The sequence below is a fragment of the Lottia gigantea genome (genome assembly GCF_000327385.1).
Source record: "Lottia gigantea unplaced genomic scaffold LOTGIsca_116, whole genome shotgun sequence".
Taxonomy (NCBI): domain Eukaryota; kingdom Metazoa; phylum Mollusca; class Gastropoda; family Lottiidae; genus Lottia; species Lottia gigantea.
Window position 1 is genome coordinate 578,808 of NW_008707145.1, and position 18,671 is coordinate 597,478.

Genomic DNA, 18,671 nt, shown 5'->3' on the forward strand with positions numbered 1-18,671 from the left:
CAGCTGATCCTTGGCCAAACCATTGATCTTTCGCGGATTATATGTACCCATTTACAGCTGGGTCGACTGGAATTATGAGTGAAGATGACTAATTCAAGGTCATCGGAATATCACGTGTCAATCGAGAATTGAACCCACAGCCACCATGTGCTCGACGTAACTAAGCATGAAAACAGTTTTCAGAAAAAAGTGCAATTTTTGAGCTCATATATATTCTCACCGATTTGACTTTCTTTTTGTAGCTTACAAAAGATGTGAACTGTCTTGTAAAGCGGAAGGTCATCATTATTATAGAAGCTTAGATGCGATACTCAGTGATGGTATACCATGTAAACTTGATAATAACTCTTATTGTTTATCTGGTGTTTGTTTGGTGAGTAGAAATATACTTTATATAACTAATTTCGAAACTGAGGGAACAGAGTGGATTAATGGGCGACAACTGTCGGGGTTAAAATTCCAATAAAAGAACAACTAAGTTTCTTGATTTTGATATTGAAAAATATTGATAGTGATCTCAAATTTGTACATGATGACCACCAGCAACTCCAATTTGATGATGCAGCAAGAAGGAGATCCATCTTTCATTTAGTAAAAACACCATTGACAGAATTTGTCTTCTGATTAGTATAGTACTCTCTGTACAAGTTAAAGCAACAGTTTTCATATACCAAATCGTTTTTGCTTGTATCGATCACTACGATCGTTTCAAGCCTGATCTCCATTTTTCATCTGATATTTTTTTTATCAGAAATGCCAAAAAAAAAAAAAAAAACACATATTTTTGTTATTCTTTTTCTTCTTCTGTGTTTATTAGTTTTCATGTCTTTTCTGAAATATCATAAGATCAACCTTTTTAATTTCGCGTTTTCAAACTCCCATTGAAATTTATGCATAACCAGGAGGAAAATTCCATGTCAGAAGTACAGGTCATAAGAAAAATTTATTGGTTAATAGATAACAGGAAGCATGTTCAAGAAAGCTAATGCCTTGTGGAAGTTTTCTTCAAAGGCTTGTGTTACATATAGTTTATTTCTGAAGAGAAATTCAACTTTATTAATGGAATAATAAAACTGCCTGCAATTTTCACACATGTATTGCCATTGGGTTTTAGATGCAGATATTTTTTTAATTGTGCAGAGATTGATATCAATTGCAAACACATTTTACCAATTCATCTTGCACATTGCATTAATGTTTCGAGTATGGTAAGAATTAAGCAATGTTTCAGATTAGACAAAAAGAGATGCACACCCAAAAATTTTTTTCTGTATAGCCTTCTTTTGTATTGATTATCTTAAAGGCCATGGTTCGTCATTTCCGGGGGTTGATTTGGGCCTTGAATAAATGCAAATAGTTTTCAGATGCACTAGAACTGCACGTGAATCGCATTATCCCTTCAATATACCTCAAACTAGAAATTTCATTTTATATTTCTAACTTATACATGTATATGTACATGACTGAGTCACAAAAAAGGTGAGTCGTCATTTTAATTTTCAAACGCGTATAATTCTGGCCACACGTGGATTTAAAGGCTCAGATTTTGAAGGAGAGCTGTGAACACCATTACTGATTAGCTTAGTTTAAAAGTTCCCGTTTCTAAGATAAGGTACGATCGATCAAACCTTTAAAAGTGCCTTTCATACGGTTTCGCTCCCGAATGTTGTAAAAGTTCCCCAAGAAGACAATTCAAATGAATTAAATACCCACAATGAATTATTATAATAAAAAACAGTCATTAATTCGAACATATTCAACAACTAGTAGTAATCTAGTAAATGTCGTGAAGTACAAATTTCATTTCAATGTAATATGCTAATATAATCATTCTTGATTAATGTTGACAAAAAAATCTAACCTTTGCACTTAAAAAAACCGATATTCTTTGTCCAGCTGTTTGCTGTAACGAAGTGAATTATTCTAGATGACTGTATGTAAAGAATGCAGTGGCACAAACAATTAGCTTATAACCATCTATCACTCTACCAATATAGCCTCGAGAAATACATGGGGCCACAAGATCAAGATACAGCTTCTAGAAAAATAAAATACTTTCTTTGTAAGAATTGTTTAAAATATACACGACTTACATGTTTTATGTATATATGTTATCAGGGGTATTGTGTAAATGATAATGAAGTATATTCAAACATTCATAATTTATATTGGAATGAACATGAACGTTAAATTTTATCAGCTTGCATACCAATTCCCCCGTCATTCCATTTGTATCTGCTTTTGACAAGATTTTGGCAAAATTTTAGAAAATTCCCCTGATATATTTTATTATTTTTACGATATGCGCTTCTCACAAAAACATTTTTTGTCTCTCTAATAACAGCACCTCCATATCAAACACTATCTTTCCTGAAGAGGTTTTTACATCCATAACGGCAGCACGATATTATGGATTAACGATATTATGGATAAAACGAGTCCGCAGCTGTTGCACTAACCATGTGTAGGCAGAATGAGATGAGCTCCAGTCAATTTGACCGGATGGGCGTAAAATTACTTTTCATTGGTATTCCGACTATGTGGTAGACGCCGAAACAGGGGGTTGATGGGGGGTTGGGTGGCAAGTCGGGACAGCCCACCAACCCACAAACACGCGCACCTAAACACCATCCCAGCCCTTGAGTTGCACAAATGGTCAATTTGACATGAATATGCCCTTTTATATTATTTCATACAATCTTTAATTTGAATTGTACATCACTATAATCATTAACCATATCAATTCGTCTCGTGGGTTAATAAAAATTATCGACAAGACATCAGGCATTGAATCACGTTCTGATTCAGAGGGAATGTGGATAAATTTGATCGGTTCAGATTGACGTGGAGATCTGTTGTATTATTGTTGTAGGCGGTAAGGTGAAGTCGGGTATTTGGGATTCCTGAGTTACAGGAACTGTCATAATTTGAGAACAATACCTTTAAAGCAACCATATTTCAGATTTATGAAATGATTATGGCAAAAAAAAACCCCAAAACATAGCAACGGTAGATATTCTATTCTCATCAGGGCCTTAAATAACGTGTAGACAGATGACGCAAAATACACTTTCTGTTTTGTCAAGATTAAGAATGCAATTCCCGGCTACAATTTGAAATTGTGGAGAAATTTCGAGAAATCTACATTGTGTACAATAGGTGCCACACTGGATCTCGGATCTATGTCCCCTTCGAACGACAAGACACCCTATCCTTGTCAGCTCACCTGTATTGTGATGGGATGCCCATAAAATCGAAATACAGTACACTGTTGGAAATTCTACTGTGTCTTAAATTGTGGAGAAATCTCGCGAAATCTCCAATGTGCACAAAAGGTGTCACATTGGTGCTCGGTTCTATGTCCCTTTCGAACAACCAGACACCCTATCCTGGTCAGCTCACCTATATTGTGACGGGATGCCCATAAAATCGAAATACAGTACACTGTTGGAAATTTTACTATCTCTTAATGGAGCCCAAACCAATTTAATTTTCCGAATGAGAAACAGTGTTCAGCTTTGAATCACAAAATCTTCAACCATATGAAAACAGTATAAAATATTTCTTATATGGAAAAAATGAGTGGTACTATTTCTTTATCAATTTTAAAATCATGTCTTTTTGCAATTCAATACTCTATAACATCCTAACAAGTTAGATCATCTTTGTTTATGGAACCATGTAAGTGTTTGTTCAACATCAAACCTTAACCACCATCTCGTTTACTTTCTGTGGTTTCACAATTTTAAACAAATACACACAAAAAATCTGCAGGTTTAAACAAAAGGCTTGGGTATGATTAAGTTTGTTTCTTGTTAGATGGTTTAACAGTTTAAAGAAATGACAATGGTGTTATCTAACCGCACCATGAATCACATTGCGGTAATCATAAGGCGATCAGTAGGGATTGGTTATAGATGTTATCTTGACGAACGCAGTGAGCTGGTGAGAAAACACTTTCAGAAACTCTTGACAATACTCTTGTCGGCGACAAAAATCGGTTGAAGATATTTTGAGTAACGGACTAAATAACCTTGTTAGGTTATAATACCTAAGGAATTTTCAACCCGGTTTCCCCCTGTCCCTGTCAGTGATGCAGGTCGGAGGGGCTGACATTGAGAAGGCGTCAAGTCGTTTGGAAACCGAGGCCCCGTGAGCTACAGGCTCAGCACGTTAAGAGTTGCAAATCGAGAAAGATAAGGCTTATGCTATTGTTCTGACAAGATTTCCTTCATTGCACACTGCATGGCGTTGCCCTTCTTCATTAGTACAATGAATGTCGAAGAGTAAGCTTTGTTTTTGTCTGAATGACTTTATATATGTTTTACTATTGTTAACATTTCATTTCTGGCTTTCATCTCAAATTTATGAAGACACTATGGTATAAAGATTGTTTAATCTTGAATTAAACAGCCATATGTTTTTTTGAAAACCGGTAAGTCCTGATCAACTCTGAAAGCGTGACATTAATAATAAATATCACATCAAATTTGTATTGAAATTTTTTCAGATCTTTTTTTGTGTTAACTGAGTACATTAATCGATTACATTGGACACTATCAGGTTCAAAAATGTCGTGTTGGGTTCAAGCTGAACAACTAATTGGTATTTCACCTTTAGATAAAACAGCCAATCTTATGTCACTAAAACCTCATAAAAGATTTTGGTTGGCCTAACGTATTCCGCCTCTTGAAAAAAGCTCCATTCATAACTGCAGTGAAGGTATTTCGGGTTGTAAATAGCGACTAGAAATGAAGTGTAAATATTGGTTATAAAGTTATTACATGATTTGAAGTTAGTAATAGTGTCAGTGGACCTTAACTAACATTATATTAACCAAGCTATTAATAATTAGTTCTGAGTTATTCAAATACGCTTATATCGATGACTTCAGAAAGCTAGAGGAGATAACTGAAGTGTGATTTTCTGCTAGGGAATATTTTTTTGGGATTTTAAAATGGACTGGCAACTATTTTCTAATTTTCTACTCTTTATCTTGGTAAGACAATTATGTTTTGTTTTTATTAGTAGATGTTATCTAATTCACCCGTCTGTCTCTTTAAAGGGACAGGTTTGCGCTTTCGAAGGGTTTATTTGCTTCTTGAATATATGTAAAATATTCAGAAGTACTACAAATGTACGAAAATCGCATAGTTCCTTCAAACTAGGAATTTGTATTTCTATATATGTCTTTTCTATATATGACAGAGTCTCAAGAAAAGATGAGTCGTCATTTTAGCTATCTAACGCGGAAATACTGGACAGACAAGGATTTAAAGGCTCAAATTTCTACGGTGAGCTGCAAACACTATTACTGATTAGCTTAGCTAAAAAATTCCCGTTTCTGAGACTAAGGTACGAATGGTCAAACGGATGGCGAATCTGTCTCTTTAAATAATGTCTATATATTTGACATAAACCTGTATGTGTTATGTACAACGTCTAGCTCTTTGTTCATTCAAACGTTAAATAGGTGATTAAAAAGGTTTTTGTGAGAATCTTTTTTCTAGGTAATTTCATTAAACTTTTTAATAAATCAAAATTTTTGATTTGAAATGTAATTTCGTGAGCAATATTTAAGTTGTTTCATGAATTTCGACACTGGCTTGTATTGTCTTGTATTGTCTTGTATTGTATTTCCCAAATTGCACACTGTGTGGCCTTGCCAGTTTCGGGACGAAACATCGCACTTTTATTCTGAGATATTGATAAAATTTGTCACTTTCGCTTTATTTAGATTGATTTAACACATCGTAACTTTTGTTTGGTCAAATGAAGGTAGGAGACCCCATGTAGTGTGCAAGGAGGGAAATTTGCCTGGATAATGTTAGTTTCGGGCCCTTAGTCAGGCTTGATTGTGGGGCGATGGTGTATGTTGTTTAGATGCAGTAATGGAATTGCCCCCTTGCCCCTGCAGCTACGGGCCTGACAAGTACACAATTGAGATCATTAGTAAAGAAGCTCTCTTGGATAAAGGTTTAAGACCAATTTATTGCCTTGATCGTAAAACGTTAATAAAATCACACTATTACGCTGTTGCACTTTTATTTTCATTACAAGGACGCGATTTTGTTTTTTATTTACACAGAAATATATATATATATATATATACCTTATTAAACGAACTGATAATGAATTTTATACTATGTCATTAATTTTGGCAGGTTGATTGCCTTATTGAATTAGTTTTTTTTCAAATCCTGGTCATGTCGATAAGGTTATTTTCTATTGAATATTCTTTCAATTACAGTATAGATCGGTATTTTAATAAGACATTTTTATTTACTATCCCATCGGCGATCTACTATCCTCATCTCAATAATGAAATAACTAAATCAAACAAGGAGCCTTGAAATAAATAGATTTACCAAAATCTTCTATATACCAATCAAATTTCAGTTCATTTCTACTCATTTTTAGAGGTTTTAACTCTTTTTAGAATTTGAGGGCGTAATAGAGCCTAAGGCCTAAAACATAACTTGTTTAGCTTGAAAATAAGCTTAACAGAGAGGGTGTTAATAATATTTACCTTGAAACGTTTTCTTCTATTCATGATGGGGTTATTGAAATATCTGTTCTGTTCGTGGCTTTCATTTGAATCGTGATGGCGAAATCTAGAAATGATTCCTTCCTTCATGGCGGCTATTGATATATTTTATCTTCATGGGGGCTATTGACATCTTTTTCTCTTCATGGTGGCTATTGACATGTTTCTTTCCTTCATGGTGGCTATTGAAATGTTTCTTACCTTCATGGTGGCTTTTGACATGCTTCTTTCCTTTCATGGTGGCTATTGATATGTGACTTCCCTTTATACTAGATATTAACAAGGTTCCTTCCTTTCGTGCTGGTTATGAACAAGGTTTGTTCCCTGAATGGAAACGCAGGCCCCGTTGTAAGTGGGCATTATAAGTATAGCGTTGAAACTTTTCAAATAATTCTGCAATTATTGAAAGCACGGACCTCGGAGTGAGCATCACTGTATAATAAGAATATATATCTACTGTTTACTGTGTTTACTATTAACTAGTGTTTCATGTACCAAAGTTATATTATTATTTTAACTAATGGATATATTATAAATTGACGATAAACTCTTATTCTCAATTAAAAACCATGTTGTGCTCTTAACATAGAATATTGGCACGTGAGTTACCTTTTAAAAATACATGTGGTCATAAGATAAGTGAAGGCAAATTGTAAAATAATATTGAACTAATTTGATCAATATGCCGATATCAATAGTATCACAAAGTTTAATGTCGTGGTTGCACTTGCAAGCATCTCTAACCACACCTTTTAAAAACAATCTCAATTGGCCCAAAACATGATTTAATGATATGAATAAAAAAATGTGGGTCTCTGTTTGCCAGAAGAAGAATTTGTGGCGCTGTCTGAATATCATTTGAGTCCCCCCACTCCTTACATTAAAACATTATCAAGTACAAACAATGAATGATCTTTGCGGCACCCTCAAATTCTGTTTTCAATTATTATCATATGAAATATTATACGGTACAACACGACTTGGGGAAGCTGAAAAACCCACCCATGTATTTCAATCATTTAAGATTTTAATGTTCGTAGAAGCCAACCTTGTTCTGTAATTCCAATGTAAATATTTTGAATCACCAAATATTATTTATGGTAAGGATATACAGCTCTCGGTTGAGGTATTATATGAAGTTGCCTCAGATTTGCTAACATTTGATCTCTAACTAGACGAAATATCCCAATATTTTCATTTCATCTGTGGGAGGTTTTGTTCTGACAGATGTACGGGGCTCTGCTGCAGTTTTATTGAATTACGTGCAACGAGATTGCACAAAAATGGGACGCTTGCACCAATACTTCTCACGAAGATAACATGTTTTATTGACTTCATAAACATGTCAGTTAGAAGAACTATTTTTCACGAATGGCAATTGACTATATAGTTAAGATTTGTCACTTTCACCTTATCCCAGCCGTATATAAGTTGCGTAGAATCTGTTGCAAACAATCTATAAAAAATACACCCGGATCTAACTAAGCTCAGCCTTTTTTATGGCCAATCATTGGAGGGTCGTGCTGAATATAAATACTGTACAGCAAATTGTATATTTTGGGTGGCTTATTTGGCAGCCATCTTGAAAAATGGTCTCCATCTTTAATTAGCCTATCGGGTAGATTCGATAAGTATTACTTAAATAAATCAAACAAGTGTGCCACGTTTGTTGTGTGTTGCTTGTTGTATCTTTTGCAGGACCATTTTACAAAAATACCCCTTTCCGAGAAAGAAATTTCGTACCATTTCGTTTGATCTTGTGAGGTAAACCTAGATTTCGGACTGATATAAAACACTGCTATAAATGCCCAATATATCACGATTGCAAAATCTTATAGTATCTATCGGGGGTTTCTTAGCCACCTAAACTAGTACTTTAATAATCTATAAATTTTTAATTTTATATCATAACCGTTGATATTGGGGATTGTCAACAAGCTCGTAAACTTTTGATTAAAAAACTCGGTTTAGAAAGGTTAGATAATATCCGCTTGTCAATGAAGTTTCATGGTCACGTTTACATTCATTTATTAAGTTCTCGGACTTGTAAATGGCTAGGGATTGGAAATTTGCTGCTATCAGAGTACCTGGGCTTATGTAGCGTTATTATTCTGTGGTCATGATAGCGAAATGTTAACAGCATTTTCAGTCGTAATTATGTTTTGAGCTGTAAGTTGGAAACAAGCTTGGTAAGCCTTGAACACACGGAATTAAAAAGTAACATGTTAGCATTTGCTTCATCAGAGTTGAATTACTCGATGATCCAGCATACAACTTGTAACTACTATCGAGCGGTACAAGTTTATTAGCTTGTTATAGAATGACCAACCGTCTTTGTAATATTGAGCATATAAAAGGCGGTAGTCGGTAAAATCTTCCTTGCTTCTATATATCTACACTATCACAACAACCACCTTTATCTGCATATACCAGTCAAATTTGAATTTAATTCATAATGTGTTTTAACGTATAGCTATAGAAGTTATGACGAGTTGTATAGTGGACTATTAAAGACACCTAGAAACTAGAAAGTATTTGAGCAGTCGTGTCAGGGACACTGTTTATTTGTCGACTGTGCAATATGAAGACATAGGTTATCTAGCAGTTAATTTTCCTTAACATTTCCGTAATCATGTTACGTAAGAGTGATTTGGGATTAACGTTTTCTAATTCGAATTGGTGGATCATTATTATGATAATGATAATTGTAAGTACATGTAATTCTTTTAAAACAATTATCATGGAAGTCATAATATCCGAATGATAATGTGATAGATACACTATGATGTAAGTTGCTACAAGATTTGCTATGTAATGTAGCGGATTTTTTGATTAAGTAAATTTGCTTGATAGTTGTAATATGTTAGATATTTTTGACTCACCGATTACATGCGATATTATAATGACAAAGTCAAAGACCGAGATTAAAAGGAAATTGGCCCAATGTGTAATTTTTTAGGCGAGTATAGACAAGTGTATATTAGGTACATCAAAGGACCAAATGACATTTCAAGTGCATGTGTACAATTGGCACATTTCATTGTGACAGTGAATAAGTACATATGTACATATGCACTATGGACATAATAATTTATTACAATGCCTAAGTACTTGTGTATGTAAGGGACAATCTTCTGTTTAAAGAGATAGTTCGCCATTCGTGTGACCAATCTTACCTTAATCTCAGAAACAGGAATTTTTTTTAGCCTAGCCAATGAAAAATAGTGTTCACAGCTCACAGTCGAAATTTGAAAGATAGAATGACGACTCGTCTTTACTTGAGACTCTTCCATATATAGAAATAGAAAGTGAAATTCCTAGTGTGAGGTAATTTATGCGAATTTCGTACATTTCTAGTACTTATGAAGATTATTTACATATATTCAAGACTCAAATCAACCCCCGAGAATTGAGAACCTGCCGCTGTAAGAGAAAGCACGCTTTAAGGAATTGGTTTGAAAATAGACATTCCACATTATAAATGTGAAGAAGTACACATTACGTATGAAATAAATATGCATTATAACCAAGGAGTATAGATTATAACGCTGCAGTAGTACGAATTATACGAAATGGGCGTATCGCATAGGTATTTGTGTCTGGTATTCGCCTATAAGGTGACCAGGCATACCAGACTTATTGTATTGGTAACTTTAGATTTTGATTTACTTTTATTGGATTGTATGATTATTAAACTTCTTTTCTAGTTCAACATACTTCATTCAAACCTGTTGACAAAATGCTTATTCATACAGGTCTATATAAAAAACCACTCTATTGATCATTTGTTAACCTTCGAGTGCATACTATACAACTAAGGGCTATGCTTCACAATATTGCATAGAAAACCTAGAAATCAAAAGCGTGCCATTGAACTAAAGACCTCGAGACTTCAAAAGAAAGTTAAGATATAAATGACAATAATTAATCCGGGAATGCAGTTTGAAAAATTAATATTTCTATAAGAGGTATTGACTAATAGTTTAAGAAAGGAACCTTTTCAGTTAAAATAAATAGAGCAAGAATCGTATTCTGACATAAAAATGATCGAATACTATTACAGTTAAATGATGGCACGTTTTTGTCAACATTCGTACAATAAGAGATCCCTAACAAAACCAACCCTTTTCAACCCCTTTCTAGTTCAAATGGATGATGGGTGTATTAGGGGTGTCAAAAAATGTTCCCTATTCACCTCGTTGGTGGTCTGGAAATCATCGTCAGGCTTTTAAGAAATAATCTTTGATGTAGTTCATGATCATTGGATAGAAAACGAACTTCAATGTCATAAATCGTGTACGGTTGTCACGTTAGATTTTTGGGCTTCAAGAATGTCAGTGTGACATGTAAAGCGTATGGACAGAATGCATGTTCCTTTGGGTGTTAATAACTACATAGTCGCATAACTTTCCTGGCGGTATCACTATTCGTGGTACTATCGTTTCTTGTCAAAGTGGCATAGTAATGGAATCTGATAGTACCTCCGCCCAATTGCTGTAGCGATTTTCTGTAATGATCTCATTTGAATACTATTGTCTTCTGATATACCACGGTTTGGTGGTTTGCTATCTTCTTTCTGAAAATACCGATATACCCCAAGACCATATTTAGAGTCTACATTTTGTTTGTCTACATGATGCAGAAAAGTAGGACGTCATTCATTCCATTTACATTCTGTTTGTAGTACGATTTCGTATCGTGATCTTGCCACTTGTTCTTATGGTTATGCTACTATTTGTTCTGATCATTTTCATTGCCTGATATTCGGGATTCCACATGTACTACCATTTGTTGAAATCAACGTTACTGTCATTTTGGATTCTGATAGTACAACCTTTTGCTTTCTTTACTACTTTCGTCCTCCATTGTTGACATCTGACTAGTCTCTGACACCCAGACGTCTCGTGTCTACGAGGATAGTCTTCAATGGAGATAACTAACATCTGACGAACTATATTTTGTAACGCGGAGGTAACTTCCGCCTAACAATTCCATCTGAATACGAGGTTATTGTCAGACGTAGCGAGAATGGCCGCCGTAGATACAATACTTTCCCTCTGGATTCTGACAGCACAACCCTTTGTCGTGGCCTTCCCGGTGTCTTTGCGGTATTCTGATGGTACCAAAATTTCTTGTGGACACCAGACAACCATCTGATAGTACCAGAATGTTTTGTCTTTCGCTGGGACTGATATACCCATTTCCAATATTTTATTACGAACGCACAAATTCACTCCTTTTGATTTTAATGCTTTTTTGTTCCAGAGCCATTTTTGATTTTATCATTGCAAATTAAAAATTCAGTATGCGTGTCACTGGTTGTGAACAATAACATTTTCGTTGAAAATTATCTTTATCTTGTACATTTATGAATATTTCTGAATGAAAATTCATCATTTGTTTACAGAGATAGGGTCTATTTATATAACAAACATGATGCTATCAATCTGTTGGTTATCATGAATGATCGGTAGAAGAATGCTGATATTGATAGCATTGATAGCTTCACACCTGTAACACTGTTGTGATTAACACATCAAAACCAGGTGTTTCAATTCTTTAACACTTTGTGTTTCTCAAGATTATGTGCAACACATACGAGTCCAGGGCGTTAACAATGACAGTGGGTTTGAGCCATGAGAAATATTTGCCAGTGAGATCTATCATTATACAAATTAAAGCATTCTACTTCGGGAAGCCTTTAAATCAGTTTCTCTTGTTTTTAGGCGTTAACCGTGTTTGGTTGACAATCCACGACCGTAAATCAGATTAAAAACTTAGCGAGTGTATGTGACGTTTTTACTGTTTCTTGTTTGTGTCAAGGTTCCCAATTCTCGTTCCAATTAGTTTACGGCAACCTGAAGAACTCATCATGATATTTCAGAGAATGTTATCTTTCTCTTGACAGTAGCCACATCTGCCCGCTTCTCTTTTTTTGTCCTTTTCAAACACCACAACTATTTTAAAATGATGCCTAATATGACAACATTACTTGCATCTTTCCAAAAGGATCTGACTTTGAAAAAATGTAAAGAGGTTTTCTAAATTATGTAAGTGTATCAAGGACAATGATAGCATCAATTTGCGCCATTCCAATTTTTAATTAGGCGTCTGTGGTTATAGCAATTGACGTCCCCCCGCAAAGATCTTATGTGATACCAGCAAGTTTTGAAGGGGGACGTCATAAAACACTTGGTTTTAGCGGAATTGCAGTTACCATAGACGTCTGATTGAAGATTTAGATAGTAATTGAAATCTGAAAGTAATACAACGATTTTTTCTTATTATACAGTGCCAAGCTATTACGAATTTCTACCTTATGACTGAAACACCAACAGCCAATTTTCTTACGTCACAGAAGTTCGTAATAGCTGGACATTGTGAAGATGGGTTTTGTTTTGCAATGTATATTTCTATTCCACGAATGTATGCAGCTTTGTTGTGATAAATTGAATGTCACGTCAAACCTCGAATTTTTTTTTACCTTGTTTTTAACAATGTATATATTTTTAACCTCAATTTACGTACGAATTCCAAACATTCAAATTATAAAGGTGAGATGTTTCAATTAACTTTATCAATATTTACCAGACAGGATCATAAATGTTTTATTGTCTACCAATCTCAACTTCAATTCACTTCATGTACAGGTTTTTAGTCTGAAATATGGCCTTCTAGTTTACATTCTTGATGATATAAGTCTGATATGTGGTTTAAAGCCAGACACGCCCTATTATAATCAATAGAGAATTGAACCTTTCACTTTCGTAACAAAGTACGATCATAAATAGTTTAAGCATACTGACCCTCATCTTCACAATGTCAAGCTATATAATAACGAATTTCAAACTTGACAATGTCAAGGTATAACGTCTTCACAATTTCAAGCTATACCGAATTTCGCCTTCACAATGTCAAGCTATAACGAATTTCGTCTTCCCAAATGTCAAACTATACCGAATTTCGCCTTCACAGTGTCAAGCTATAACGAATTTCGTCTTCACAATGTCACTCTATAACGAACATCATCTTCACAATATCAGGCTATAACGAACTCCATTTTCACATTGTCAACCTATGACGAATTTCGTCTTCACAATGTCAACCTATGACGAATTTCGTCTTCACAATGTCAAGCTATATCCAAGTTCGTCTCCACAATGTCAACCGACAACGAATTTCGCCTTCACAATGTCGAGCTATAACGAACTTCATCTTCACAATGTCAAGCTATATCGAACTTCGTCTTCACAATGTCAACCGACAGCGAATTCCGCCTTCAAAATGTCAAGCTATAACGAACTTCATCTTCACAATGTCAAGCTATACCGAATTCCGCCATCACGATGTCAAGCTATAACGATCTTCATCTTCACAATGTCAAGCTATAACGAACTTCATCTTCACAATGTCAAGCTATATCCAACTTCATCTTCACAATATCAAGCTATAACGAATTTCGTCTTCACAATGTCAAGCTATAACGAACATCGTCTAATACCTTGTAATTGGAGACTGTAATAGTCTGTATTTGCTAGCGTACAAACCAATCAAATCGCTGCATTTACAAAATTCCGGGATACATGAAAGGTGGCTATTGTAGTCAAGGTCTTAGACGCAATTCGTTATAGCTTGACAATGCGAAGATGACTGACCGCACTCACAGACTCGAACCAAGGTTGCTATCGTATTCTGAGTAGGTAGATTAGGGACATGCTTTATCAGTTTTATTACATGGAAAGTCAAATAGTTGGCGATTATTAAGGTAAGCTAATAATAGGCGTGAAGCGACAGGTAAAGTAGATTGTTATGTATGACGTTTATCTGTCTTGATTGGAATGTAAAGAGGTTTTTATTTGCCTTAAAGACCATCTTCAGTCACAAGACCTCCTGTAGTTGACATGTGCTAATTGAAAATTAAAAACGTCTTCAAAATCTCTTTCAAGTACCAGTTGGCTATCAAACAAAATGTGAAGAAGACATAAAACATGTATATTTGATAGTTATACAACCAAAATCTGCCAATTTCATATCAACCAAGTTACCCTTGTTAAAGTGCGGACTTAAAGGAGCAGGTTTGAGTCTTCGAATCCATGTGCGTCCAGAATTATCCGCATTTGAAAGTTAAAAAGACGAGTCGTCTTATCTTGAGACATTGCCATATATAGAAATAGAAAGTGAAATTCTTAGTTTGAAGTGAGTTTGAAGGAATTATGCGATTTTCGTAATTTCAGTACTTCTGAAGACGTTACATATATGCAAGATCCAAATCAATCCCCCAAAATGTCGAATCAGTCTCTTTAAGAGACTATATATTATTGTCATTCGCTGTAACAATTATACAATTGTCCTTTTGTCCATGTTGTATACAGGTCGTCACTTCCGGTTACGCTAGTTACAATCTGATAATGGATTAGGGTAAAGTTCTTTATATTTCGAATCGTGAATTTCAGTGGATTACATCATATTTTCAGCTTCAGATATATACAAGTGTCCTTATGCTTTATAAATTCGTGTTGACAACTATTATCTGGTAGAAATTTAACTTGAATAAAACATTACGAGTGGTAATTGTAAAGTACAACAAATAAGACAGTCTGAACGATGCCCTTTATAACATTATAAAAAGTCATTGCGGATGTAATTAGAAGCGAAGGGATAATTGTATGAGATAATCAAACATGTAAAGCGACATATTTAACAAGTAATTATTGTAATGGTAATGACACGTAAAACATCTACCATTCAATTGGACAAGGCGTCTGGTTACGATGGAATAAAAAACCGAGGTCCTGTGGGCAAATAATGATCCCCCAATCAAGTGATATCGTATTTTCACGCTATAACGAACTTATACCGTCTTATACCTTAACTGCAATGGCCACTTGTATAACGGAAGTTTGTAAATGGGGGGATTTGATTGGATTATACGCTAATGAATAAGCCAATCGGTGCTCTACGCAAGTCTATAAACAATAAGCCATAATATTTACAGTTTTTCTTCCAGGGCTCTGATTGGATCTAATCATTGACTTACAATCCAATGAAGTCGCTGCATTTCCTGATACAAAAGATATAAGTTGTAAGACGAAGTTCGTAATAGCTTAAAATTGTGACGATGGTGATATTAAAAACGGATACGTCAATACCACCGTCATGCCAAAATGTCCCCCATTGCACTCTTTATTGCATTGTCCGCCATATTCAGAAGAAAAGTAGCACGTAAAACTCAATTTCGTTTTCCAACGTTCTATATTCAACCATTGCTTTAACATTCAGGTCAAATACATAACATTTCTTAGATGTAGAAAAAGTGAGAAAAAACATAGACTTGTGTTGACAAAAATTGTTGGTTGACTCCTGTATATTGACGTTTACATACCAGTTCAAATTACACTGGCTTTTCACTGATAACAAATTGGAAATGTTAAATCACTTACCTTGGCCACATTTCAATGCAAATCTTTCACGAAATTTAGTGAGAATTTTAAAGAATTTCTGTACAGTTTCAAGTTTGTTTATTTGAAACTTGTTATAGAATGAAAAAAGGATTTTTAACTTGTTACAACTCGTACTTGAATAGTGGTGACATAACGTAATCTCTTGCGATTTTCTTGCGTTTGAAGATAAGATAAGAATATTACATACTGCATGAGCATTTTCTTTTCGTGGTTCCTACAACAATTTACCAATTCCATAGTCACAGACAGAAGATCATTGCGCTACTTTCTCTTTGATTCGAGTACCATTTTCCCTTCTGACGTCTTTGGTTCCTTTGATTCCAGAAATAAATGGAATGCCAATATCGCAAATACAATTTAACTTGAATGCATTTTCTAAAAACATATTAGTCGATCTGGAACTGGAATCGTGCATGTAAAGCAAATCTGCAAATCTGATATGATACAATGCATACAATTATTATGTTTGTATTTTCAGTCAGTTGGTTGTGATGGAATATTGGGATCTCAAGCGAAGAGAGATAGCTGTGGTGTGTGTAATGGTAATGGCAATAGCTGTCAAATTATATCGGGAATATTTACCAGATCACATTTAAGTAAACAAGGTTATAATCATATTACTAAAATACCACGGGGAGCCTGTAATATTAACATTACTGAAATGGCTAAAAGTAGGAATTACTTGGGTAAGTGTCTTCATGATTTGTCATACGTTAAGTATTAGATTTCTAGTTATCTCTGCTTTATTTTCAACTCTCGTTGCGCTTTTGAAATAAATATCAGGCGCTGTATTTGTCTGAAAAATATCATGTGGTATAAGCGAAGGTGGTGACGACAGCTTAACCTTTACTTATAAAGGTGAATTGGGTAACATGATTGGAATTTTGGGTTGCTGATGGGAATGATAAGACTACATTTGATGAGACTATTTCCTTCTTAGTTGCATAAAACAGGTACGATTCATTTCAAAGGACAATTAGAAAATGGACCACCGTGAAATTCTCGCTAACTATGAGCAACATTTAGATTTATGGAAATGGTTCCAACCTAAATCTCTATGATAGCACTCTGGTGCATTCTCTGCAAAACAAGAAACATGATAAAGAGCGTTATACGTTCGAGCTTCTGTGGAACATTTCTTGTTCATTTCATCTGAACACCAACTACAAAGCAAACTTGCACTTAAACCTAAATCATTTTTAAAATTTATAAATGTATTTAAACCCCATTGCCAGTGTACTGTCATGTAAGCAAATATATAACATGAAATATAGGGAAAGAGATGAACAGACTCAGATCATTTAAGGATAAAACTGTATCTTAGATAAACGTTATCGAATATTATGAAAAATACATGACATATTATCTAAGAGTTACACAATTTGGAACCAAAATAAGTCAAACACAAGATAAATTGACAAGAGATCATCTCATACTGTCAACACTTGTGGGCTGTTGGTGTCAGAAAGAACTGATCCCAGGTTGGTTGATAAGGCCAAAAATCAACTGAATATGCCATTCCTTTCTTGAAAGACTAAGGATAACAAAGGTTCTGTCATAATGCCAAAATATAACAAATGTGAAGATTTGCATGATTCTGGAATGACGCAATTGTCAAACGAAGGTGACTTATACCAAGGTAGCTTTGTAAGATTCGTTTCCAAAATCGCATCAGTACCTTCTTGACCTTACAGCCTAGTAATGATTTCAATCCTTGAATTATAGTACCATTTTGATACGTATCTGATGTTCTGGAAGGAAAATGACTTCTATATAATTACAAGAATTTGTTTTTGATGTCTTCGATCAAGTTTCTCTGAAATGACAGAAACCACATATGTATTACAGAGTTACGTAAATATATAAAGGCTAGAATAGAACCTATGTGGAAGAGATTACTAATTGTTTACGGGTACCTTTGGAGAAAGTGTAACTTTGTTATAATCGATTACGAAATATTTGATAATCGATAATCGAAATTATAAATTCCTAGCGAGGATAATCGATTATTTCGACTTTTTTTGACCCAGCCCTAATTCCAATTATACAATATATCTAGAGTATATCAGCTGTATGTTTGTATATATATTTGATAACAGGAATATGGTATATAATAATAGACATAATTATTGGTCCAGTTTGACAGATGGACTATTAATGAAATATGATAATGTCATGATATGTTTATTGTTCACATCAATTTGGACTGTATATATACCAGTCATCTAAATAGTAGTCTGCTGTCACTTAACAAGTTAACCTTTCACAACTAAATTGTTATTTTTTTTATCATCCCACTTTGAAACAAAATGTTATTTAACTTATAGACTAGGATCATTCGTTTTAGATATTAGGCATGAGACTATTTGAAGATGGTGTGGATCCAGATTCTGGATTTTAAGAGACTGGGGGTACAAATAGGGGACAGATACTGTCGAGGTTGAGGTTCAAATTTCGATAGATATTTGAAAACGCATAGGCGTTTGAGAGGTTTCTGCCCCAAGTGCATCTTTGAAAAATAGAATTGATTTTGTTGCATTCTGACATTCATTTTGGTATAAGTATCATCTTCTTAAATTTGCTTAAAATCAGGTGGGGTACAATAATTGGGGGTGGAAACCATTTTTCTAGGGTGGGTAGACCAACCCCAACACCCTGTATCC

General features: G+C 34.6%; 1 protein-coding gene across 1 annotated transcript in view; it reads left to right on the forward strand.

Annotated features, from left to right (window-relative positions):
- Positions 1–247: 247 nt before the first annotated feature.
- Positions 248–18,671, forward strand: part of LOTGIDRAFT_51613 (hypothetical protein) — a gene marked incomplete at both ends in the record, with an annotated part of 29,278 nt that continues 10,854 nt past the window's right edge. Inside the window, 2 exons of the mRNA XM_009047754.1 lie at positions 248–373; positions 16,487–16,694. Coding sequence (XP_009046002.1) covers positions 248–373; positions 16,487–16,694 — 334 coding nt within the window. The remainder of the gene's footprint in view (positions 374–16,486; positions 16,695–18,671) is intronic.